General features: G+C 42.2%; 1 protein-coding gene across 8 annotated transcripts in view; it reads right to left on the reverse strand.

The window, feature by feature from the left end:
- The window catches only part of myo16 (myosin XVI), a 97,805-nt gene extending 70,407 nt beyond the window's left edge, over window positions 1-27,398 (reverse strand). For 2 of the 8 annotated variants that reach the window (XR_004612584.1, XM_034575121.1), the window contains exons 1-2: window positions 21,844-21,963; window positions 4,398-4,667 (exon numbers count right to left, since the gene is read on the reverse strand). Coding sequence is in view for 7 of the 8 variants with exons in the window: in XM_034575121.1 (XP_034431012.1) it covers window positions 4,398-4,667; window positions 21,844-21,889 (316 nt within the window). In the remaining variant the exon portion in view is untranslated. Of the gene's footprint in view, window positions 1-4,397; window positions 4,668-8,944; window positions 9,442-19,620; window positions 19,784-21,843; window positions 22,037-27,236 lie in introns of those variants that run through there. The other 6 variants (XM_034575124.1, XM_034575127.1, XM_034575125.1 and 3 more) reach the window with 6 other exon arrangements.

Below are 27,398 nucleotides of genomic sequence, written 5' to 3' on the forward strand. Positions count from 1 at the left end.
CCTAATGTCTGCAGTTTCCTACTACAGCACTACTTCTCTGGGTGGTACATTGATTTTCAGCTTCAGCTGCAGTGATGTCCAGCACATCCATCACAATTAAGAACGTGTGTCTGGAAAATATGATTTCTTTTGACAAGACACACAACCTATTCAAGAAAAAAGAGAAAGATACATTTAAATGTATGTCATATTAAACTGCATGAACATGTCTTTGCTTGAGATTGAGTAAAATGAAATTGATCTAAATCTACTGTTTCATCATTAAAATATCGATCTGTGTTCAATACTGAGGACTGAGAAAGACTGAGAGCAGCAGTGCCACGATGTAGTAGAATTCATCTAATTTAAGAGGTATTTAGGGGCTAGATTCGACTGGACAAAGGCCTGTTTAAAATTGCAGAGAATCGACTGGTACTTTTACTAAGCTTTGCTGCACTGATCTGGATTCTGAATCAACACAAGTAATGCGGCGTGGCACACACGGCATTCTGATATTTTTTCAGCTACTGTATGATTCAATTTTATGAACTGTGTCTAAAACCGTGCTCCAAAACACCACTCGGGACTTAAAGCTATTACTGTTGCCTCTGCTCGATTCACTCTCTCTGATTGGAGTCTGTGAGTCCCTGACTGTGTTGTGCCTGCGGGATGGATCTATGCACACTGATCAATAATGGAAGGTAGGTATTCAGACAACCCTTCATGCCTGCACATGCACATACACGCGTACAGTTATTGTACAACATGTAGTAATTACACTTTTCAGAATATCTCAAACTTTATAAACCTCTGCATGCACAAACATGCATGCTGGCACACACATAAACCAAACACTCACATGGTATAAGCACAGGGGGAAAGAATATGCCCATTAATGCAGAGACCTCTACTATCAACACCAGAAATGTTTCTGGCTTGGTTATGACATCCTCATTGAAGTGTTGGTGTTCTTGTTTATATAATTTCCTTGTGTGTCGATCTTGAAGACTCGATGTGAATGTAGAGAACTATATTTTCTTATTTGTAATCCTGTGGTTTAAGTTACAAAGACATACATTTTCCTATGTGTTAATAGGTTTTGATGATGGTTGTTACGAATTTTATTTTTTGTATAGATATGGTTGTGTATTAATGCATCTTTTGTTTTTGCGGTATTGTCTAAAAACTTGTAGGGACCCCAGGAAAAGTAGCCACTGTTATAATAGTTATAATATAGTGGCTAATTGAGCTCTAAATAAACTTTAACTTAATCTCAGAGAGCAGGATTCCTTCTCTGGTTAACATGAAGGTCTTTCACAGCCTCCTTCCAAAGCTTGCAAAGATATTGACTCTCCAGGGCCGGTTGTGTAGCTTAAAATGATCTTGAGAAAATCATCTCCATTGTAAATTCTAATCTTAAATTTCCCTACTTGCTGCTCACCTGTTTGCTCCCCTCACCCAAGACTTAATCGTTTACAACTCATGTTTCTAACATTTTGTTTTACCAGGAATGATCATCTTAGTACAAACAGCTGACACCGAGAGGTCAGATGTAGTATCAATATTCTGTTGAAAATTGGTTGTAGGTTCCGCAGCTACAAGGACACCAGCTGCTGCCTTTCCATGCTGTCTGGCTTTGATGAAGTTCTGATATTGGTTTGGGAAAACAATTTCACCAAATGTCAAAACGCAAGCGAGCCAGATGTTTGCATATGACAGATAGTGATGAAGATGCGAGATGAGGTATGATGTGCTCCTATCTACCTATAGGCAGTGTATTATAAAAAAAAATGTCACCTTCATCTTACAATATCTTCCTTTCTCCTTTTCAATTTCTTGTTATGTCCAGTTTTGTATTTATTCACTGTGGTCCCCCTTCTCCTCTTTTCTTCACCCTGATTCACTTTATCTCATTGTTTCTTCTTATTTCCTGTAGAGGACGACTGATAAGAAAAAAAATCCTTTGTGATTATGTGTGTGTGTGTGTGTTAGTGTGTGTGTGTTCCTTTTAAGCATAGACCCTACAGAGCGAAGACATTTTTGGAAAGTGAGGACATTTTGACCGGTCCTCACTTTGTGGTCCAGACTTGGTTTTAGGATCAGGGTTAGGTTTAGGTTTAGGGTAAGGGTTAGGGAGTAAGTATTGGCCAATTGATTATTTGGTTGGGCTTAAGTTGAGACGTGCACCGTTCATATAAGATGGCGTGAATATTATGTTTTAACAGTTTAAGTCTGTATTTGCAATTAACCCTTGAAGGAGTTTATAAAATCAAGGTTAAACAATAATACTATGAATATATAAGATCTTTCTGGAAGTCAAATCTGATATAGATATGATGAAACCACTGGCATCATAAAAATGAAATCAACCATTGCATATTCTTAGAAATATTTCTGTTGCAGTCTGCTCTCTAGGCAAAACGACTCTGTTATTCTGGCAATGTCAATTCAACTTCCTTTTTCTTTTACTCTCATTCAACAGATTAACCCATATGCTCTGGGTGTACCATGTGCTTATACACATTCTCTCTTCTCTTAAAATGCTTCTGTAGTTAGGGGATCCAGAAATGTTCGTACATTACTCTGGGGAGGGTCCTACCCTGAGGCGAATCTTATCACTCAGTACAAAAGAAGTAAAGAGCGAACTCAAGCAGCAATGGTGAGAAAAACTGTTACCACTCAGTGCACCAACACCACTGAGGAATGCTCAAGAACCATCATCAAAAGGGATCAGAGTGGTTTGGACAGACCCCTAGGCCCCCACAAAGAGACATGCAGAAAGTAAGTCAGCAGAACAGGACAGGCCAACATGACATGAATAGACCATAAAGCTCTCAAGCAGTCCCTTGACTCAAGGAGTCCGTTAGAAGTGAATCTGCCCCTCACACAGGGGATTCTGTGCATGAGTCTATTTCTTTTGTTTAATCTAGAGCCAGTTCTTGCCTTGAACACCATCAAAAGGTCAGAAGGCTTCACAAAGCAAAGCAGTGGTCTGGTATCAGTGTAGGGGACATGGTGGAGAATGGGTGATAGGTAGACATTAGGCAGAGGGGTATCACATCTGATTCATTCCAAGCAAAGGAACCCTGGTTTTAGTCTGGCTGTTGGATTGGAGCACCAGCTGCTTCCACAGACCCCAGCTGAACCTCCTTGGCAGCCAGGGAGCAGAGATTAACACAGTGACCTGCAAAGACTGCTTGTATGACTGACACAGATGCGCCCGGACAGCTGGGTAAATGACTGACAAATGACTGGCATAGACCAAAAGAAAGACAGTGCGGCTGGAACGAATATCCGAGCCCTTTAGAGCAAAGTGTAAAGACCTCTTTTGGAATCATATGAGTTCATTGAATATCTGATCCCATAAAAACAGTCTGAAAATGTGTTTTTAGTGGCAACAAGGCTGCAGTCCTACTTAAACTAAAGGCCTGAGGCCAGATATAATTTACTGTTTGTCTAACACAAGCTCTCATGGTCCATTTGCCTGATAAATGTGCAAATGAGCACTGCACACAAATAGAAACAAACCCACGGAAACAAAGCAACATTTTCAGGCACAAATACAAACACAGAAGGGCATACAATGATATTTTAGATGTTCACTAAAGGCAGTTAAAATAACACAACTGCTGAAAATGAAATCAAAAGGAAAGTTCATTAAATCGTATTTTTGATTGCTCTGCAGCATGTATTTTGACTATTTATTTCTTCAGTCATCTGTATTTATAGAAAATAACAACCATTCATGTACACCCAGTATTGGCAGGCGATTTGATTGAAACAAATGTTTGAATGGTTGAAAAAATGCCCAGTATTCATTGTTCCTGAGCTAATATTTCAACATGCTAATGTTTGTGTTGATGCATTTTCTTTGTGCTTGAATTACGAATGTGAAAATGCCCATGACTCTATAAACAATACAACATTAATCTTTCAAACCAGCTGTTTTCTTTGCACAGCTACCAACAACCAAACAAGCAGCTATGTCATGTGTGCTCTTGTTACTTTCACATGTTTATCTTTGGAGAATACTTCAGATACCCTTATCAGTGCTGCTGAACTATGTAGAAAACAAAAGTGAACAGGCTGAGTATGCTCTCAACAGCAGACATTATCATCGCTGCTGGGGTATTTTTATCTTTCAGATCTGTTTGTATCAGGATAAAAGCTCCAGTGTTCTCCTCAGTCAAGTGGACAGCTTCCAGCAGAACACATTGTGTTACCTGCAGTCAGCAGCACTGTTTAGGTCCAGCAAGTGCTCTCAGTGTGTGCATGTGCATTTGTGTGCATGTGACTAGCAAGCAAAGAAAATCTAAAAAAAAGTCCTCTTCATCAAATGTTTACTGTGTACACATCAACACACACTACTGCATTTCACTCCACCACAGACACACTTGTAAATGCATTTGTATACACACCTTCTTTGTCGTCATGGCGAATGATGGCATCCTGCAGGACATCGGTGGGGCTGAAGCGGACATGGTAGTTCTTGCGGTGGGTGGACCATGATCGAACCTTGATTGCACCTGGCTGACGCTGAATGCTCTTTTCTCGCTCATAGTACGCCCTTATTTGGTCACAGCGCATCCTCCTGACCAGCCGCTGGCGCTGGCCAATGGGGAGAGACTCCAGTAGACACTGGTCTATCTCCATGTTCTGACGAAAGACATTACATAGCTGGAAACAACCTAGTGAGACAGAGAGACAGATCAAGATACAATTATGCAGCTGCATAAAATGAAATGCAAATGCAATATACAGTTTTCATGAATTGTTTGTTAGCATTCAAGACGTGGTGGCAGGTGCGGTGGTGGTGTAGAGTGCAGCTCAGGCTGCAATTTTCGAACCCGCCCGACTTAGCAAGTCAAACCCAAACCCAATAATTATTCTGTTTTCGTGTCTGAATCTGACCTGAGCCCAATGCTTTGCCTGATAACAGGCATGTGCAATGTTAAAATCACATCAATAGTGGAACCAACATGACCAAACCAGCTCAGGTCTGGAATCCACACTCTATTGTGGTGGAATGAGTGTGGAAGACAAACTAGTGAATCTGTAAACATAGTGTTTACTCTAATACAGTTTGATACTGGGCTAATAAACAAAGGTGCTGTCTCCTTCACCTCCTGACAGATCTGTGTTTAAACATCTCTGTTCTGTGTGCATACATGTATGCTGACATGTCAGTTTGCGGTCTGCCTAGTTGCGTTTGAGCAATCGCTTAGCACTGTTGCTGTAAAGGAAACGTTTTGTGTCTGTTTAGCCCTGAGGTGATTTGAAAGAAGCAGTTTTGTGTTGTTTGTCCTTTCCCAACAGAGTGTGGTGATTCTCCTGACTCTGCATAAACTGTCCCCCTCTCAGTGGAACTTTGCCAAACAAATCACATCACAAGACAGCTGCTGTCCATTGTCAAATCCATTGTTTATTTAGTAGGTGTGCTCAGAATTTGATTTTCACACATGCACTGAACTCCGGACATTTTCAGAGAAGCTGTATGTGAGAACACAGGAGTCCTTATCAGTTGCTGCAGATATTTTATTTTGTTGAACTTTTCCTGCCAGGCCCCTCGTAAAATGTCCAGAAAGTGTTAAAGTGAGCCCATGTGGGAATATAGCAGGAAAATGGCTTTAAAAGTTCATGAAAATGGCTTTAGATCACAGGCAGCAAACACTAAAAGAAAATATGACACAAGGTAGTTTAAAAGCAGACATACATGCACCAGCCGAGGAATTCAGTGTGCATGTTATGAGTTTGCAATCTGGCATTGTTGGCATCATGAATTTGACAAATCCAGGTCACCAATAGCCCAGAAGACAAGCTAAAGGATGTCTTATTTACAGAAATAACGTGGTTCTCTTTCTGACTCACCAACTCATCATGGCCCTGCTGTCTTAATACGTCATACATTCTTTTGTCAAGCTCAAGTTTGCTGTTCTCGTTCTTTTGGGCTCACTTTGTTTTAATTCTCTCAGTTTCTCTTCCAGTTTATCTCTCCAATTGATCTGTTTGAATGTGGCTCTCTTTGTCTCTGTCTATGTATTTCATCTCTCTTTCTGCTGTTAGGGTGATTGCGCACACATCTAACTGTTCGTCAGATGGAAAGAATTGTTAGTTGAACACCTTTGAAGTACTTTATGTTATAACCATGGTTCCCCATCCCCCTCTTTGTATTTCGCTCCACTTTATCATCTCTCTTCATCTTTTTGTCTATTGTGACGTACATTAAGTGTTTGAACAGTGTTAACATCCAGAAGGGAAAAAATAGCTCAACAATAAAGCTTGTCTTCACAGTCCTCCAACAGATATGAATGGACTGTTGTACTTTGTGTCTACTTTACATAGTATGAGGGCTGAGGTGTGTTTGGACTAGATCTTTATCTACCAGAAATAAAGTCATCCAGGCAGGCTGCTGTGTTCTTTCTTTTTGATGTACTGTATATCTACACATTCATTAAAACACCTGCCCACTCCACCCTTCTTTTGTCACACAGACACACAAAAAACACACACCTCGGGCACAATACACCAATGCCATCTGCTCTGTTTAGATATGTAAAGAAGGTTCTTTTGTGTTCAGGTTCCAGATAGGGGGGGGGGGGTGTTATTATACAGTTCATGCCAGGTGTCTGCTGTATTCATTCTTGGAACTTGGCCGCAGGTTGGGCAGATACACACATACGCACATACAGTACACATACGAAAACAAAAACCTACTCAGCCCACTGCCTTTTCCAATATCATGCCACTCCATCTCTCCACCGTCCAGTTTACTCACGTGCACCCCTGTTATTGCCTCCTTTTTTTATTTCTACTCTCACATATTTCTACCCTTCACCATCTCTTCTCCTCAGTATTTTATGATATGTGACTTGTAGTAGTTGTTGTGGTTTGTGGTCAGATTGTAGACATTTGCTGTAAAGTGGATATAAGCGATATAAGTTGCAAGTTTTGTGTGACTGAAGCCATATTCACATTACAGCAGAGCAATAAGGGTCTTTCACTGTGTGTTCTGTTTTAGTTTGGAGGATCCTGCACTAAACTGCACTAAACTTCCCTAAGTAAGTAAATCACTATGCTTCAAGAGACTAGAATAGTGTTTGTGTAACAGTAGCTGCAAAATTCATCAAAACAGTGGCCAATTATTGTCCTACATCAAGTAACTGATTAATCAACGTAGTATTTCAGCTCTAAACAGATCCTATACTGATGGAAAGATTTACCTATCCAAAAAAATATTACAGAGAAAGTAGATTTTATTCTTGTCACCTCTCTATTTTTGGTTCCAAACAACTATCAGCAACAGTATAGGGAACTACAGTTGTCAGTTCAACCACACAAAACCTCAATGACTTAGCCTTCCTGGTTTGGCCACTTATATCCTTCACACTCTCTGTCACCCTCACACAACATCTATTAAGCATACATTCAAGGCTGCAGGCACATCAGCCCAGCACGTGCAGATGTCACATAAAATGGCATATTGGTGCAGACATCACTCATATACACGGCATGTCGTCAGTGGATGTACGGTGCCTTAGATAACAAAAATGATTTTGATCAAAAACAGATGAGTAAAATAAAATGTTGTTAATAAAGATATTTACATAAAGGGATACTTGTGTAAACAACAGGGTCAGGGTGCTAAAAGGGTTAAGTTAGTTGCACAGCTAAAAATAATCTGTGAATGAGTTGTCACAGCCTGCTGTCTTCTGTATCCGAAGACAGCACACATCATTCCTACTTCATTTGACAAAAGAAAATGTTTGCACCAAATTTACTTGGTGTGATTGAAAAAATTGATGACATTATGACAGTATGACATTCGGTCTGCTCTGAATAGCAACACAGACATGACACTGACATATGCTGCTGTGCGATGAACAGCACTGCACAGAGACGGAATGTGAATGAGGATGGGAAAGGACAGTATAGGACAGAGTCTGATGGGAAATGGGGCTGAATGGATCTGAGGCGAGGAGGAGGTAGTGGAGAGAGGGATAGAGAGACAGAATGATAGAGGGATAGAAAGAAGCAGCTTTCTTCTCCTGCCATCTCATCTCCGTTATATCAGTTATTGATTGCATGTGGAACATCCCATGCAGGCTCCAGCTAATAACATTGAAAGCAGAGCAGAAGCCGCTAAATTAGAAAACAGCACACATACATGCACAAACACACACACACACGGACTTCAATCTGTAGACGGCATGAATATGCAGGATGCATGTGACAGGTGGAGAGTTAGTGGAATAAAGGAGGTGTTTTATGACATCCTCCGTCACCTCAAACATACAGTTCACGAATTTATCTTCTTTTATTAATCCCTCTTTACTTTCATCCTTGACACAACCTCCACATCACTGTCCCTTATTCCTCCTCAACTCTGCATCACTCTTCACACGACTTGGCCATGTTTTTCACATGTCACTCATCCCATCCTCCCCTTCTTTCCATTTTCCAAACCTGCTCTCTCTTCCCTCCAGCACTCCTCTGAATCACCCTCAGTTTTCCTCCATCTGTCCTTCTCTCAGTCAAATGACTTTCTCTCTTTGTCAGTCTGTCAGTGTGTTAAAAAATTTGCCAGACGCTCATGGGAACTGCATCTCATGTGGCTCAATTTCATCTTTCTCTCCCTCTGCTGCTACCTGCCGCATTCACTGGTCAACTTCACACATCTGCAGCAGCTCTCTGCAGCAAACTCGCACACCCACTTACTGCACGCACACGCACACACACATACAAAAATACACACACACACAAACATCCATTTGAAGTTGAAATTGTGCGGCTGTGTCGACAGCTGCGGACCAGAATTCTCATGCATGTAAACTCATACAGTTCATGACACCCTACATATATAGTAAGTGCTAATACCACAGGCACACACCCATAGCTGAAGCACACACAAGTATACTGGCAGACTCCCTTGCATGCACATATGAAGAGATGCTGACTGGCTACTTACAACATTTGATGAAATGGTAGTGAGACATTTTCTGAGTACGTCAGACAGTCCGCCAGTAAAGTAGAAAGCCTGGCAGGCAGGCAGGCGGAAACGTAGGTGGTGAGTCAGTTAAGTCAAGAAGGCAGGCAGACAGTAGGCAGCTACAGGTTCCCGCAAAACTAACTATTGCAGAGCCTGTAACCCGGCAGGATGCATTATTAATCTGGCTCCCTGCATGCTATCCAAACTCCGTCCCTCTGTCTGCATTATTCACCAGCATCAGCAGCAGCTCCAGTTGCAGCCCAAGTAGCATCTACATAAACCCAGACATACAAACGCAGCTGCCCCCCCTCCTCATACACACACACTCACGCACGCACACACACACACACACACACACACACAGACATGCACTCCCTCGATCCAACCGTTAGTCAGTGGAGCTGCGGCTGGCTCTAGCACTCCTCGCCTACAGCCAGATAACCGCCGCACAACGTCTTCCCAGCCATGACCGACGCACGTGCTCCACTCGCGTCACTGACTGACAGTCGGCTCAACCCACCTACCGCTCAACACACCCCCAATGACGCAATGCTCTTCACCTCCTTACACACACCCCTCCTGATCTCCTCCTGCCACACATACACACACACACACACACAAGCAGTGACTCACGCAGATGCACACTTTTTTGGACTATCCTCTACCTTCTCAGCTAAAAGAATAAGAAAGGGGGTGGGGGGAGTAACTGTTCCTCCCTATACCGTAGATAAATCATTGAGACAGAGAGACGAGAGCAAGGGAGGTCACTGGAGAAAAAGGATGGGGATAGGAATGAAAAATGGAGGAAATGCAGATACAGCAGGGGGAGCAAGAGAAAGAGAAATAAGCAAGAGATGGTAAGAGACAGAGGGGGGGGCGTTAAATTGGATAGAGGGGCAGCTAAAGAGAGAGAGATGCTGCTGCAGTGCGGCTTTTGGTGCGGTGACAGGTTAAGTGCTCATCATTGGGCTTGAACTGGCCACAAATTAACGACACATAAGTGTAGTTTACTAAAATGATAGGGCTCGAGACCAGTACATTAACACACACTCATCATGCGTTTATCATGCTCCGAGACTCACACACACACACACACACACACACACACACACACACACACACAGTGTGAACTGACAGAATGTGCACTATTTGCTTGTAGTGCGAGTGTGTTTGTAGGGCAATCTCTATGACATTGTGCTTTAAGACTGATTTGCATATATGAATACCTAAGTTTTGCATTAAAAACAGGATTTGCACAAGGTGGCTGAGTGTGAGGATGAACAAAGGAGGAGAGAGGGAGAAAGAGATGTGAGAAACAAGGGCGACGGCAGGCACACACACAAGATATGGTCGAGCCTAAAACAACTTAACAGTGTGTGCACTGAATGAATAAGTAGAGTTGTGACACATATCTAGGATATCTGTGCCACAGCGGTGGAATATCTGCAGGTTGTATAGCATGCTGCATCTCCCTGGGAGATTTTGTGCTGTTACTTCTCATTACTGTCATACATGGGCATGTGTAGATGCGATAAAAGACCGTGAGAAGCAGGTAAGGTTCATTTTGTGACGGCAGCGAAGGGAGAGGAGCAGCAGAGCGAGCTTGAAAGAGAAGGAGAGGAAGACAGAGACTGGGAGGTGGATGTGTGTGCGTGTGTCAGACTCGAAGCTCGAGTAATTTCTGTCATAGGAAATCAGGTCAGGGAAGCAACTTGCAGCATCTTCTGCAAAACGCTGCCGGGGCAACAACTCTAACGTCTACCTGAGTAAGATAATATGGCAGATTTGTGTGTGTGCATATGCATTCTTGTACGCCCCTGTCTGCAAAGATTCCACTACAGTGAATACTAAACAAGTCACATTGCTGAACACCAGACACTGCACACAGTCACACCTCGGCTGACCTCACTAGTCAGGCAGTCGTATTTTTGGTCATGGATAACACAGTGACTGTCCCATAACACTTTACCCGTGAAATATATAGATCTCAGAGTGGATCTGACACAAAAATTTGATGTTTTTCCATCCAAATGTCATGAAGCATTATCAGCTCATGCTAAATCTTTCAACCTGTGCCTGCAATGATGGACACGTACGAGCAGTATCAGGGAACAGTGACGTGCTGGACAAAGGTAACACAAGGTCTCACTGTGAGACATCCTGCTAGAAGGCAAATCAACTAATCTGCGGCACAACAGCGACAGGATTAAGGGTTGCTGTCATGTCCTAATTTCTACCACTTTATTGCCAAAATTAGGTCGCGCACAGGTACGCAAATAAAGTGAAGAAAATAGAGGGAAAGATAAATTATACCTCTCTGTTAAAACATGCATCAACATCAGTTTAACAATCCTCTTTAAGTACAGACAAAATCGTTGTGAATGTGCAAAAAAATAACCTCACTGTTTTCACTCTGTGTACGTCTGTACAGAATCAGAACCAATGTTATGAATGGTAGCTCATGCTGTAGCGCATGTTATATTTAGCTGTGTGGACACTGTGTCTCTCTGCTTTCTCGGAGCAGTGACTCAATCTCCCTGCAGCAGCTTTTATCCCACAGGAGATGACAAATCTCGCTTCATTGACACAGCTATCACACTGTCCTCAACACGTTCAGGTGTCGATCAATACTGTGACTGTGTTACTACCCTGATTTGTGCTTACAGTTCAATCACAAATTGTCACCACCACCCTAAGACCAGACCTGGTACTCTGGTACCCTGCCTGTCATCAGTCGGCCGTACACCTAGGGAGGATGCTGTTGATGAAGTGACATCTGAGCAAAACAACAAGGCTAGAGGTCAATAGTTTGCCCAGTGGAGGTCAACTTCAAAGGCTTTATTGCAACATCCGACATCAGGTTGCAAAAAGAGCTAGGAGCCCACGGACACGCTCTGCAATAGACTATAAAGAAACGTTAGGTACTGCAGAACACTGCAGCTAATGGTTATGGATCGGGAGGACAGACCTCAACTAGGCTCCAAAATGTTAGGGACAAAAAACAAGGGTTGATCAGCCTGTGGTGGGCTTGGCAGAGGGTGTCTCGTGATAAAAAGGCTGAAATACCAATGATAATGGGCACAAATGATGGTTGCTAACATCTGCTGGTGATTCCTAACATCTACTGGCAGTTGGCAACTCATCATCAAGACCTTTGAACATACAATGGATATTCACTGTCTTGTCCTTTGTTTTTAAATCAATGTCTATCACCTCACTGGGTCTGCATGTCCATGCTTGCATGCAATATGTTTGAATGACACTAATGATGCATGTGTTTGATGCAGGAAATGTTGCCAGTTATACAGGAAAGCCAAAGGCACTCTGTAAGTGTTGGGGTGATGCATTATACATGAAAAGAGATCTCTTTGGATACATTTTTCATCAGGTATGATTTACATGAATACATATTTATTTATAAATTAAAATTTTGAATATTTTCATGCGTTATTGATTGCTTATAGCGTGCCGTGTGTTATGTACCTTGTCCACAAGCTGGACATGTGCACCCGTATCCACATACAACAAAACACTTCCTGACACAAGCCCAAATGGACCATTTCAAGTGTGACTACAAACTATCTCTCTCTCACACACACACACACACACACACACACACACACACACACACACACACACACACATATATATATATATAAAAACAGCTGGTTAATCCAGTCACTTACTATGCACTAAATCAAGTTAACTCCCCGGCTTCTTTCTGTCTTTATCAGCTCTTACATTAATCTCATGAATATCGCTTCCCTCTTCCATACCTGTGTTATTTGTCACAATAATACAATTGTCCTTGACCACCAAACAGTACTTTGTACTATTGTATATTGCTGTTACACACAAGGTTCACCATTAAATATGCAGTGAATTTCATAATTTACTGTGTGTTTTGTTTGAAATCTGCTGCAATACAATTGTTGTGGTTTTTCAAGCTGAGGTGACAGCTTGTGTTGTCGTCACTACATTACGTTTTATTGCTGACAAAACACTCTAAAATGGTCCCCCGTTTATTTTCAAGTGTTTCTTTATGTGACACTTTCTGTCTTTATTAGGTGTTAACTGACTGAAAATGGAACAGTGAGACACACTCTTAGGCAATACACCGAATCATTACACCTCCATAACATACGGTACCAAACTGAAAATTGTGAGTCATTTCAGACTCAGTTAATCTGACAACTGACTCAAGTATTTTCAGACCTAAACACTATGATTATTATTATGACCGTGCGCACACAGTGCACACAAAGGTGTTGTCTGCTGTTGTTTTAACAAAATGTTTTCGCCACATTGATTTAGGGGATTAGTTTAAACATAAGTTAGACTATGTAATATCTAGATTTTACAACAACAAAGGTGCTGACAGACGGTCTACATAATGCTGTTACACCCTGGTGGATATTTGTTAAATACTCCGGGCTAGAGACATAAAAATGTGCAAGAACAAAATGTAAGAATAAAATATTTATGACCAACTACTGAAGTTGTAGTCGACGAAACTGAACAAATATCCTTTGGCAATGCAAAAATACAAGGATATGATTCTGCAGCAGCTGCTGTCACACCTGGTTTGCACATATCCTTTGATACTTTAGTGTTGCTTCCCTTGCTGGTCTTAGACATAGTTTACAAGTCCAAGTGTGTATTTAAGTGTTTTTATATATATCTTTGCTGTATATTAAACAACTGAATGTTTAGTTCTTGATATGATTTTTCCTTTACTTACGATTGTTGTACTGATGGACTTGCACTTTCTGTGATGGAAAGTGAGATATAATATCAAAGTATATCACATAAAGTATAAATACAATAAATTTTATTCATAAATGAATAAAAAGCAAAACAGCCTCTGTACTAATATTTTCTGAAAGCTATTTAGTTGAGCCAGAACTGCAAACTTAATTGACAAACAGCTGCGCAGGAACAAGACATCAAAACAACACTATCCAAAAACAATATATTTAAGTGTAAAAAACTGAAGCAAAAGATTAGAGTTGCAAAAGAAATTACACTTTTCTAGATCACAGTCTTTATATTTTCGGTGCACAGACTGAAAACAGCACAAATGAAATTGCACTGCTGTACGTTTTTTTGGATGAAATTGCTTAATAATTGACGAATTCCTTCAAAAGATCATTACAGATACAGTTTCCAGACCTCTCTTTGAATGTGTGAAATCTGTTAGAATCTGTGTTTCACCCTGTGGGATGGATTAGGCTGTAATCCAACCATTTTTCCTCCTGATCAGCCACTCATTCCAGGTTTAAACTCAACAACAGGCATTACTCTCTAATATTCATAATACTAGGTAATAGCCAACAGCAGTATTGGACAATTCCGGGGTGGATCGTTGCCTGCGAGAGGACTTAAATGCCTCTCAGCGTGATGCTGTAGAGCACTGACACACTCCACTGAATCAAATTGAGCTTTATGTGCCTTGCTCAAGTCCACAGAAGGCAATTAATGCTGCATTATGCAATTTACGACCATTCGGAGGAAGACAGACGCACAAGCAACTAATAGCAACATGCCCTGATACATTAATACTTTATGAAGTGCGCATGGATAAGATACAACTGACCACTTATAAATCCAGAAAAGATATAAAGCAACATTCATCCCACTGGAGTCCTCTTTAGTTTTTGGTATGTTTGATTAATCAAACTACCAAAGCTGGGAAAAAAATGCAGTGAATGCAGCTTGTACTGTAAAGCACTTTGAGTGGTCAGTAAGACTGGAAAAGATCGCCATATGAAAACAATCCATTGACCATTTACATGATGGAAAAAACTGAACAGATTCAGGTAAGAATGGCATCAATGTAAAAACAGCCACTGTGACGCAGTCGCAGCCAGTTGACAGAAAGCAGAGTGTTGCATTGAACAGCTCACAGGCACCAATCAAACAGATACGGCTGCAGATCTGTTTGATACATTTGATACATAAAAGGTGATGTAACCTTTCTGCCCAATTCATACCAAACTAAACAAAGTACAAACAACAAATGTCAAGTGAAGCAATACTATGTACAGCAATACCACACTGCACAGCGTATCAAATTGAAGACTGGTGGGCTGATCAGGCTAATTATCCCCACTGAACGAGGGTTAAAAAAAGAAATGAACACTATGGAATCATGAGAGAGGGGCAGTTAAACAAAAAAGCCAAAGTAAATTAGTAGATGAGCAAGGCAGTAAGAGGCAGAGGAGAGAATTAACAATTAATAACTAATCAGCCCGTTTCTCTCCTCTTTCACATTCTCTGGCTGAATGCCTCAGTTTATGCCAATAATTATGTTTCCTATTCTCTCTCTCTAAATTACCTCCCCTCCCCTCCTCTACTCCAAAATCTCTTAAACTGGAAGCATCCATCTCTCTGTGCCTTTGTCTATCCTTTGTCACCCCTAGCTCCCAGCTCAAAGCAGCTGGCATACAATGGACATTATGGGAACATTAAGTATGCCTGCAACATTCAGCAAAAGACACTCAATAACCAGACAAACAAAAGAACAGCACAACCCTGCTTGTGAGCAGCTCCAGACCAAAGAAACAGTGTCCTACTCTTACCTTATTATGGTCCCTAATGACAGAGTGAAAACCATGACCACTGCCTGACACACACTGTACTCTGACTCATGAACAGTTGGATACTAACCCACATAAACATGCTGCTCATGTTATCATGATAAACTAATACAACTTAAGCATTTCTGTAATTACTTAAAGAAGACAATCAGGACCATATGTTAATCTGACAGATTTGAGAAAATTCGACATGAAATGAAATATTGAAATGTACGTATGCAAACATTGCTTATTTACTGACTGCAGGTCTAGAAGTGGGATTAGCCATGATTGGCTTGTTTCGAGTTTGTGGCTAGACTTGCTGAAGCTGTGAGAAGTTATCCCACCCATCCAAAAGGTATCACTGTGTTTTGGAGTCTTTGCCCGGGTATCCATTGTCTACACAAGAAGCCCCAAAAAACTGGATGTTCTGGGTTCAGAGATTGGTATTTTTTTCCATTTGGACCACTGAGGGGAGCAGTATTAAACAAATAAAAGATTTAAGAGTGACATACATGTTGAAGGCATAATTTCTGTACAGGATTAGACAACAGCCCATCCTTATTTATTGTTCTTTATAATTTAATGTTACATGACTGTGTATTGTCTAAACTGTTACAAGAGAGCAGCTGTGCAGAGGTGAGAAAGGAGACGGTAAAAGGCAGCAAGGCTAGTACTGCAAATCCCAGTATTTATCTGTTATTTCTGCTCTAGTCCACTGTACTGATTATGACTCACTCAAGTCTCTCTCTCTCACCACAGCTCATCAGTAACACTAACCTTACATTTACATCTAAAGTTCTTTCATGAATACTATTAACAACCAGGCCTTGCTTTAAACCTTACCTTGAAAGGTATGGCAGACTATGTGAGTTAACTGATACACTCAAGGCACGTGGCAGTGTATTTAAGCCCAGTGTTTGTATCTTTCTTGTTGCCAAGAGATGCTGTTGCGCCAATTATCTGAGAACGATTACTGCTGCTTTTGCATGAGTTCAAATATAATTTCACAAGCTTCACATTGATCTCAGCATTCTTTAGGTTTTACATTTCCCCTGGGAAGAGTTATTATCGATCTTCAGTCTCTGTGCCAAGTTTGGTGTAGTCCTGCAAAAAGTGACAAGGTCAAACCCACCAACAAATATCCACTGTACATACTCAGCTTTTAAATAAGGCTAAAGGTTTTTAAATTATAATTTCCTAAGAAATAAATTACTCTTTTCCAAGAAAAAGAATAAGAAAAACAACAAGATGTTTGTTGTACAAATAACAAGTCAAAGAGAGAGAAATAGAGAAAGAGTGAGGCAGGGAGTGCATTATTAGCTTGTAAGAGAGTCATCCATGTCACTGAGTGAATAGGTCAGTCTGGCCACATACAGCCATGCTACAGTAATCATGATGAAACTTGTTGCTTTCCCACACTTAACACTTGCTTTCAGTGAGCACATACATAACAAGGTAGAGCTATGTAATTACACCCTCCACACAGTCTGTGGGCATGTTTAAACGTGACAGTGTTTGTGTGAAGGTCCAGTTACTATCTGACCAGAGCCTGGCCAAGCAGCTGACATCACAACGACTGACTGCACACAGACACTGACAGATTCACAAAACCAGACACATACATGCGAAGCTTGGAGTGAACTGAAAGATAGAAGAGAAACCAAACAAACACTAAACCAAATCACATAAGAAAGGATGCAAGTATGAGAAGCCCAGAGTGGAATGACGTCCAGACAAATTCTGATTATTTACTGAAAAAACACTGTGTTTTTTGCTACAGGGCAGTTTTGTTCTCAGAATGGAGAGAGACAAACAGAGAGCAATCTCACTACTGACCCACTTGTGCCCCCAACCATGGGATCCAAAAATCTGGCAGAGTCACAGTCATTCACTCAGCTGAGCTTTTAAAGTGCCTTAAAACACATGTCAGAACTGCTATATGCTGTAGTACTGGAGTTCTTTAACATCCCCCTGACTTTGTCACACGATACATACTCTGCACAAAGACTATGCATATGCAAAAAAACAAAGGACACATTTCTTCAGTTTCACATTTAACTGTCTTAATAAGTGTATTCATCCCCTCTCTATTCATAATGATGCCCAGAGCCTAACAGCACTACTCAGGATGGACAGAGATTTTTGGCATCTCCCGTGTTCTCACTGCCAAATTTTTACTTGCAACCTACAACCTGGTATTCACTTCCACCCATAGAGATCCAAGCACAAGTTGAAAGCTCTAAGTTTGTCTGTTCACACCTGACAATAAAATGTGTGTCTGTTGTTCTCGAATCGATATGAAAATAAATGAATTTTTCATTTCTATATACAATAACCAAATGATGTTGTTTTGTGCCATTTAATGTGTCTGTTAATGTATTTGTGTGTTTCAGTGCATGTGTGTCAGTGTGAGAAGAAAAAGAGTTAGGGAGAGAGCAAAAAAAAAAAAATAAATCAATATGTTGCAGTTTATGTAATATTCTGTTATCTGTTTTATTCTGTTTATGTTATATATTGTAATATTCTGGCAGTGGCAATAATGAAAACATGGGTCCCGAGAAGTAAGGGCAAATGTTAAAGGAAAGAACATTAAGATACATGTATTAGATGTATTAGATCTTTGTATTGTGTGTGTTTTGTTCATGTCCTTTATGTTTCTTGAACTGTAATGACAGTCTCTTTACTTTTAATTTATTTTAACTGTCACTTGACCCCAGACCCACGCTCAATATCCCTCCCCGTCAAACACAATTGTGTTTGCAAATACACATTCTGCGTTTGTTCTTGACCTCTCTGCTGTAAGAGTACACATGAATGTGTTACATGTGTCAGGACACAAAGCCCGAACCCTTGCACAGTGTCCTTGGTTGCCTGGTCAGAAACAGCAGCTTAATTACAAAATGCTAATTCAAATGTGAATGTGTCTCTTTGCATTTCCTCTCTAGATACAAACACACAACACGGTTCACAAATGCCTGTCGATGGATGCTAATATACTAGATTGCCTAGTACAGTGGCCTTGGAGCTCTTCTTAACTACAATGTGGCCTGGATGGTAGCCACTAAAAAAACATGTGAAACAAAACACCATCCCCAAATTCACCTCAGCAACGTTAGACATGGTGCATTCAAGAACACCAAATACGTAGGCTAACTGATCGTCCTAGTAATGGATTTGCTTTCCAAATCTAGACTTAATGTTGATCCTCTGATCCCTTAAGTAATCTATTTGCCCAGTCAGGATACCAGCCAAAGAGAAGAGACACTGAGCTAAGGATTCAGATTGGCTTTGCTGTGATCTCCAGCCCCAACCTTTCAGCTCTGGCTGTTTGTCCCTCAGGGGTCAATGCGGGTCAACTTTATCATTAATCACACATCCAGATGAATGACATAGTCTTTGCAAATGAACTCATAGAAGGGTGTAACACTGCAAAAAAGGGAGACCACCCTTAAATAATAGGAGCCAGGGTACCACTCCCAGTGCTGGACAAGCAGCTGCTCTGCACAAGTGTTTTTAGCAAGGCTATACCAGCTCCAAAGTTGCCGTCCAGAATCTGCCCCTGTGCTTTGAGCAACATGTGGAGAGGGACAAGTGTTCAGAGCACAATCACATGATAACTGGAAGTATCAGCACACCATGCTGCTTGACAACAACCGCCCAACAAGACAGCATGTGTCTCTCAAACATAAACTCAACTACAGCTCCAGTGTGACAACCTATGTGCACACTGTATTTCTCACAGCACACTTGAATCAGCCCCGCACAATCAGCTGTTCATTCCCAATCACAAACGCACACATTCTTCCACATTAGGCATCTGATGATATATTTAGACCAATGACAACTGCACAGCACATCTGCCTTCACTTCATTCCCTGTGGAACGCCGGGAGCAGCACATGACATCTAATACAAATTATATTCTCAATGTTCGAGGTTCGTCTCACATGTAGTCAAGACCATGCAGATAGTTATCGGAGCCACACTGACACCTGCACCCGCCGTCGTATCCCAAAACAAGCGTTTACTCTAATGAGGAGGGAGGAAGGGAGTGGAGAAAAAGCAAGAGCCTTACCGGTGAGAGCCCAACCACAGGAGACACCAGGGTACAGACGAAAAAGAAATGTGTCTGCGCGACGAAAACGCAACCACCCCGTGCTCCGCCACCAAATCAATTTCACACTCTCTCACCTCCCCGCCACTGTGATGTCACTCATTCATTCGCTTCTCCGTAGCCATGGCAACTCTGCCGCTTGGAGCTGTTCATTCTTCTACATCTGCCTCTCTCTCTCTCCCCGTCTCTCTCTCTTTCTACATCCCTCCCCCTCTCCAGACCCCAGTGAAGCCAGCCCACTTACTCCATCTGAGGGGAACAGTTACACCCCCAGCCTCACTTGCATCATTAACCACCACCCCACGCCCACCCCCTCAAGATCACACCGTGGAGCTGGTGTAAAAAAAACAATGAGTAGGAGGGTCCAAAACACAAAAAGGGGAGTGGCCCAGATTCACCTCATGTAGCGGGCACGCCCTGCAGAGTTTGTGGTCAAACAGACGTACTTTTATTCAAGGCAGACAAAGACAACTGCCAGACAAGGGAGACACAACAGAGCCCGCTAGCCTGGAATCTCTTGTTTAGACATGAGCCAGCTGTCACGTTTGCACACAGACATACAGCAAAAACACAACATGCAATGGAGCCGGAGAGCTGTTGCACAGATGTGTTTTGAAAGTCCCTAATGCACACGCGCCCACACAAACCCAAACGCTCAACCCTGCAGTGTGGTACATTGTGAGGCGATGAATAGTTAATGACCACTGCTGTCATTATTACAGTACATCCACTAATAATCCTCACGTTGACCTTGAAAAAGCAGGAGGAAACCTGTCTCGTTGAGAGACAAATCCAACAAAGACACACCATCACCTTGTCTGGGGCCCCCCCCATTCAATTACCAGCTGCCTTCTCCCTCTGAACAGATTTCTTCTCGAGGCTAACCCTGTCTTCATAACTTCCACAGGCTTAAGATGCTCATGACTACCTTACTTCAACCCCTTCACCCTGCTCACTTATCACACACTAGCCTTTCTTATATATGAAAATCTCTGCTCTGCATTTCAACCACACGCACGCAAAGAGGAACAGATAGACACATATACTGTATGTTTCCATCTGTTCCCCCTATATATAGGGTTGAATAAAAATACCACATCTACTTGTCAGAGTCTCTGAGGACACTATGGTCTGCAGCTAAACAAAGGACACAGAGGAGGAGGTTCAAAAAGTAAAAAAAATATAAATAAAAAAAGCAATGACCAAGTAAACTAAAGAGGCATCTCCTTTGTGTCAAATCTCTACATATTTCATCTGGTTTATTATAATTTCCTCCTGGAAAAAAAATCACTCCATCTGCACTAATCCCTTAAATTTTTTAATCTCATGGTTTCCTCTCTCATAATTAATAGTGGACTTACCCTACTAAAAAAGTACACGATTTAACTTCTCAGCCTATTTCTGCATGCATCGTAATTCATAGTCGTTTTCAACTGTCCACTATTAATATCATGTACTCCAGGGAGAAGTTGAGAAATAAAATCTATCTATCTCTCTTCGGATCATTATTATTAGACCTCCAAACTATATTTTGGACAGTCATACACCTTTCTCCACTTACTATTCATACATTGTACATTATGGATTATAATCTTCCATCCAACCTCTACTAGTTTCTAACTAGCCTCTACTAGCTTCGAAAAGGCATCTAACTTGCTTCTAAAAAGCTTATAATTAGCTTCTAACTAGTGCCTGACTAGTCTCCAACTCCTTCTTATTAACTTCTGACTAGCATCTAACTAGCATAAGCTTCAAACTAGCCCCTTCTAGCTTCAAAATAGCATCTACTAGCTTCTAACTAGCACTTAACATATATACTTTTAATTAGTGTCTACTATCTTCATAATAGCATCTACTAGCTTCGAACTAGTATAAACTACTAATTAGTGTCTACTAGCTTCAAAATAGCATCTACTAGCTTCTAACAAGCATAAACTTCGAATTAGTATCTACTGGGTTCTACATAGCCTCCTTTAGCTTCTAACTAGGTTGCAACTAGCTTCTAACTAGCACAAGCTTATGACTAGTCTCTACTATCACTATGTAACCTCCTCTAGCGTCTAACAAGGATGTAACTAGTTATAATTAGCATAAACATCTAACTAGCATCCAACTAGCTTGTATTTGGTATTGTGATGTCGCAGTAGTGTTAGCATAGTGGAGCTAGGTTAACAGTTGTTTTACCTGTGCGACAGTTGAAAGCTGTGTTGCTTTCATCCAATCCATCCATCCATCCATCCAGCTTGTAGCCTTTACCTGTGTCCTCTCCTTTACCTCAATCACTTGTGTGTCCCGTGAACGTGTTGTTATTGGTAAGTCTGGGGGTTGATTTGTGAACAGGCTGCTGGAGCAGGTGTTGTGTAGAAGTCTGTTTACCTCAACAACATATGCACCTTCTGGGTTTTATTCTGTTTCCCCTAGAGGGATTTGACTCCACCCTTCCCCCCTTCTTGCACAGTGCAGTGCTAGAAACACATCAGAACCAATCAGAACTGACTAATTGAATTAATTAATTTACTTAATTATTAGTTCTAATGGATTATTTAACAGCTGCACAATAAGTAGGATAATGATCCTCTCATCTTAACTGTCTGTGACAGTGTGGAACTGCCTATTCTCAGAATCTGTCATAATGTCCCCTAATCTATTAGCACTGCACTGGTACAGCATGAACCCTTCAAGTTATCACACTTTCCTCCGACAAGTCCTTATTGCTCTCATCTACTTATTACCCCCCCAGTCGCAGAGGTGAGCGTGTGGTCAGAGCTCCAGTTGAGCTAAAAGCCCTCGACTCTGGTATAAGGTCAATTGGAAAATGTAAGAAGGGGAATGGAGGTGGGAGATGGAGACAAAGTAAGTACTGGGGGGGTGAGTGAGTATTAAATCTTGGAATTGAGGTCCATCAGGGGCATGAAATTACCAGCATGTAGTAGTTTGAATATCACAGGCTCACACATGCACTGACTACGCAGACACACCTTAGGAGGGAACCTACGATCCAAAGCCCGAGCAATTTCCGACAAAGTATGGTCTGAGGTGTCGCTTTCACCAGACATTACCTCGCTGCTCCGGATTGCACTTTGAGAAAGGGACAGAGAATACAAGACGATCAAACTGTCCTTTATTGCTCCTTCCTCCTCCTTTTTACCCTTCACAATGTTCCACCAGCAAGCCGACCATGCTGTGCGCAATCTTCTCCACTGTTTGCCTCACACACGCTGCTTATTGCCTCACTTTTTCATACGCACGTCCTCTGTTTCTCGAACTCATGCAGTGCCCCCTCTAAACCTGCCTGTTTGGAATGGGCTGTTTGCTTGGCCTGTGGTGATGCTGGATGCTGCTTTCTTGCTGAAACTGTAAACTGCAGTAATTGAGCCGCGGCGAGTAAAGACCGCCTGCAGGACTACAGTCCACAGAACCAGGGAAGGAAGTTGTGCCACCGCTGCTGCACAAGGAGCTGATAGACAACGTCACTTACTGTATGTTGATGAGTCGCAGCTGCCTCTGCTAAGTGTGTATTGATCAAAGTGTATTAATGTTAAACGTATTGCATGTCCAAATCGCACCAAATTTGACACCACACGTCCTTGGGGCCTTAACAATACACTTGCCAAGTGTGAAGCTGAAAAGTTGAACAGCTCTCGAGATATACTTGCCACAGACAAACAGGGTTTTAGTGCGACAACAGTTTGTTCCACAGAACGTGAGCATGATGGTATGTTGGAGTGTATCATGTCAGAGGGGAGCATCATGCCCCATTAAAGTGCTGACCTAATTTCATCAGTGTTGAATGTGAGAGATGACGTGTTTAAAATCAGGCACACAAACATCACAGTCTGATGTTGTCTTTCATCTGAGCATAAATTCCCCCCACGGCTTCTCAGAGGGATCAAAGCATTTTTTTTTATTTTTTAAAGGGAATTCTTAACCAATCCTGTTGGAAGCACTAACATGGCTCTGCAGCTGGGCTCATGCTCGGCACCCATGTGTTGCATTGTCCAGCTGCGAGCAAGAGAATCTGGTTGACGGACTAGTGTTTGTGTGCAAGGGGAAGAGGGTCTGTGTGTGTGTGTGTGTGTGTGTGTGTTGGCTTGTGACTTGATCGTGATGGGAGCAGTGAAGCGGCTAGATTGCATCCACCTGCCCTGATACATCCTAGAGTGGTGAGAACCAGCTGCTTCATTATTTTCTACCTCTTCTTCCTTCTCACCTCTTTCTTCTAGAGAAGGTGTCCTATAATAGCCCTGGAAACAAAACAAAGTCCACAAGGCTGCCAGTCACATGCCAGTGGCAGCAATCCAGCATGAGTACGAGGAAGTCTTCTTTAGAAAGCTGAGGTCAAGTGGGAACCATGAGCCTCCCATTCCTCCCATAGATATTATCCTATGGGGCTTGGTCAACCTTTGATGATATTGTTTCATCAGATATTGTTTCTCAGACCAAAGGTTTGGATTTAATCTTGGCCTTCTGGCTTCCACTCCCAAATAACATGTTGTTATTGCTGCTGCTGCCAGCAGTGCTTCCTACCACCTGTCATTATCGTAGCTCCTGTTTGACATCACCAACTGTCCTGTTCCCCAGGCCTCACCCACAAGAATAGACTGGGATGTAATACTCATTTCAAGATAATTCTTCATCTTATGCACCTGAGATATAAAGGAAAATGAGGAGTTCGACAGAAGTCAGACTACTACACCTCTGTAGTCCACTCCACATCTGGCACTAGGCTGGCAACACCAAGCTACATTAGTGGCATTAAATAGCATAACACACCTAAATCACAGTACACACTTTAAGCAGTTGGCTGGAATTGTGGGTAACGTAGGCACCAGTTGAAATGGATAAAAATGTATATAATAAAAGGAACCTTTCTCTGTTTCAGCTGTATTGATTTAATTAATCTATTTTTCATGTTCTGCAATGTGAGTCTGACAAACTCTTTTTATGCAGAATATGGAGAAACCATTTTTTTTAAAGGAATAGCTTTGTTTTTTAATTAAATGATTTTGAGATGGTTGCAGTCTCAACATTTCTGTTCAAAGTCTCACTCCTATTATTTAATACATTTTCCTACAACAATGACTGCGATCCGTCTCAAGTCCACCAGTTATATAAATAGCACATACTGGGGTGGATTACAATTTGCACTAATCAGATTTAAGAGTGAGATCAATCTATGGCTTCCCCAGATGAACGGTAACCCCCTTAATCCCCCCCCCCCCACCCCCCCCCCCCCACCCCCACCCCCCACTTCTGTCTGCTCACTCAGCTGTCTGCTCTTTGACGTCAGGCGCATGAAATCCATCTATCTACTCACCGTCTGTCTACACGTGTGTGTGTGTGTGGGGCTGGAAAGGAAATCCAGTAAATGTGGTGACCAGTCGCTTCCATCTAAGAATAGATCAGCTGGTTGACAGACCAACAGTTGGACATAAAACAATGTAGAGATGAGGAGACAGATATGCTCACATGAACAGGTGGTGGCAGTGTTTTTCTAGTCTTAACTTTCTGAGTTTTATGCAGCCAGGACTTTTAAAGTCAGAGCATGTCCTTACACACCTCTACGAACAAGTATCACCCTCTTCAATCATGTATAAAAGGTTTCATTTAAATTCTGCCAAAGCCACGTAGCCTCCGCATTGTAACACAGCCAGTGCTCTGCATTACATGAGTGAAACAGTGGGAGGGGGGGGTGTATATTCCTTGAACCCCTCTAGAGTTCTGACAGCAGCAGATCCATCACAAATCTTTCGTTGAGGAAAAAAGTCACCCCCACCTCTCCCCATGCTGCTCTTTGGCATCATCCGGTCTTGCTCATAAATCAAGCCATAATTATAAGGGAGGGTGGTGACTAACTCCTGAGACCATGTGGCTCAACAGCTGACCACAGCGCAGGGGACTGGGCTATGTCCTGACACAGACCGACGGAGATCTCAGATGTTAGTGTCTTGCCAGCTTCATCTAAAGGCTAGCAGTAGCAGGAGGAGTCATATTTAGGGGGGAGTATTCAAGACGAAAGAAAAGAGATTGAAATGAAACTGCTGGAACACTGCACAGCTGAGGATCTTTTCAGTTTAGAGAGAATGTGATACTTCCATACACGCTGCCAGACACAAAGGCCCACAATCCAAGAGGACAGATGGGTGTAGCACAAACACAAACACCCACACACACACACACACACACACACACACACACACACACACACACACACACACACACACACACACACACACACACACACACACACACACACACGTTTGTACTTCTAGTGAGGACACTTATTGTCATAATACATTCCCGAGCCCCCCTTAACCATCACAACTAAATGCCTAACCCCATTCTTTACCTTAACCCTAACCTAAACCTAGTTCTAACCCTAAAACCAAGTCTTATCCCTCAAACAGCCCATAAAAATAGGTGAGAAAGTGAGGAATTGCAAAAATGTCTTCACTTTCCCAACGCTAACCTAAACCCTAACCTATAAAACATGTTTCATTGTTTACATTATGAGGACTTGTTTTTCTGTACCCACAAGAAAGACAAGTCCCTATAATATGAATTTGAGATTCAGTGTGTAAACAGATTCCGTGTGCAGACAGATTTGTTTAAGTGCTGGGGGGGGGGGGGGGGGGGGTTAGATGTCCTCCTTGTACATCAGTTTACCATGATTGATTTTGTTACACAATGTTCAACAGTCACCTCTCTGCATCCTGTCAACCCAAGGGTTTAACACCAACCACACACGCACGCACGCACGCACGCATGCACGCACGCACGCACACACGCACACACACACACACACACACACACACAAACACACACACAAACACGGGGCTGAGTAGCCTCTCAGCCATCTGAATGAGCCCATCTGTGAGCTCCTAAGAAACAAAAGCAGACTTTTATGTTCTTGTGTGTTACTCAGCTACATTCACAGTCACATCAGCCAGTGAAGTCTGTGCTCCTCTCTGCTCTTTTCTCTCTCCTCCCACCCCTATGCTCTTCTCTGTGTCTGTAATTCCCTGCTTTACGTTGCTTTTCTCTTTACCTCTCCTCTAACTCTCCTCCTCCGTCTAAACACCGAGACACACGCAGGCACCGTACGCATCACAAAAAAAACGACTGGAAGCGTGTGGCTGAGAGCTGCCCAAGGTCTTCTGAAGCTGGAACGATTCCCAACCGGCATCCAGTATATCCCAAAGGCTTTTTGGAGGGCTGCATGTTTGTGTGCGTGTGCAGTGTGAACAAGCCAACAAACCTGTTTCCCTTTTGCTGCACTGCCAGCCAGCACACATGCAACATCTCAGGGCAAACAACAGCATACGAGGAGGGAAAATAAGGCGAAGAAACAGTGGGCCGCCTGCAGCCAGTGAGCAGAGATAATGCAAAAATAGTAATATATACATTTGAATACACAGGGACAAAGACAGACAGTTGACGCTTTTGTTCAGTTATGGAGACAAATGAATGCTGGATGAAGGGTTCAAAATCAAAGCAAGAGCAAATTGCCAGTGGTGTGCCACCAGGCCTTCTGTGACCAAAACCCACAGACAAACAAGAGACAAGTGGCACCTCACCTCACTGCAACGTTTCCCGTGGCTCTCGGTTCTGTCTTTCCAGCTGAGAGAAAAACATCCAGAGACGATCTGGTCTCAGCTGCAAAGATTTGAAAGACTTTCAGAGTGCACGAGGGAGGAATCAACTCCCAGCTCACACTACATCTACACCCATAGGCTAAA

This window comes from Hippoglossus hippoglossus, chromosome 21 (assembly GCF_009819705.1).
Source record: "Hippoglossus hippoglossus isolate fHipHip1 chromosome 21, fHipHip1.pri, whole genome shotgun sequence".
Taxonomy (NCBI): Eukaryota; Metazoa; Chordata; class Actinopteri; order Pleuronectiformes; family Pleuronectidae; genus Hippoglossus; species Hippoglossus hippoglossus.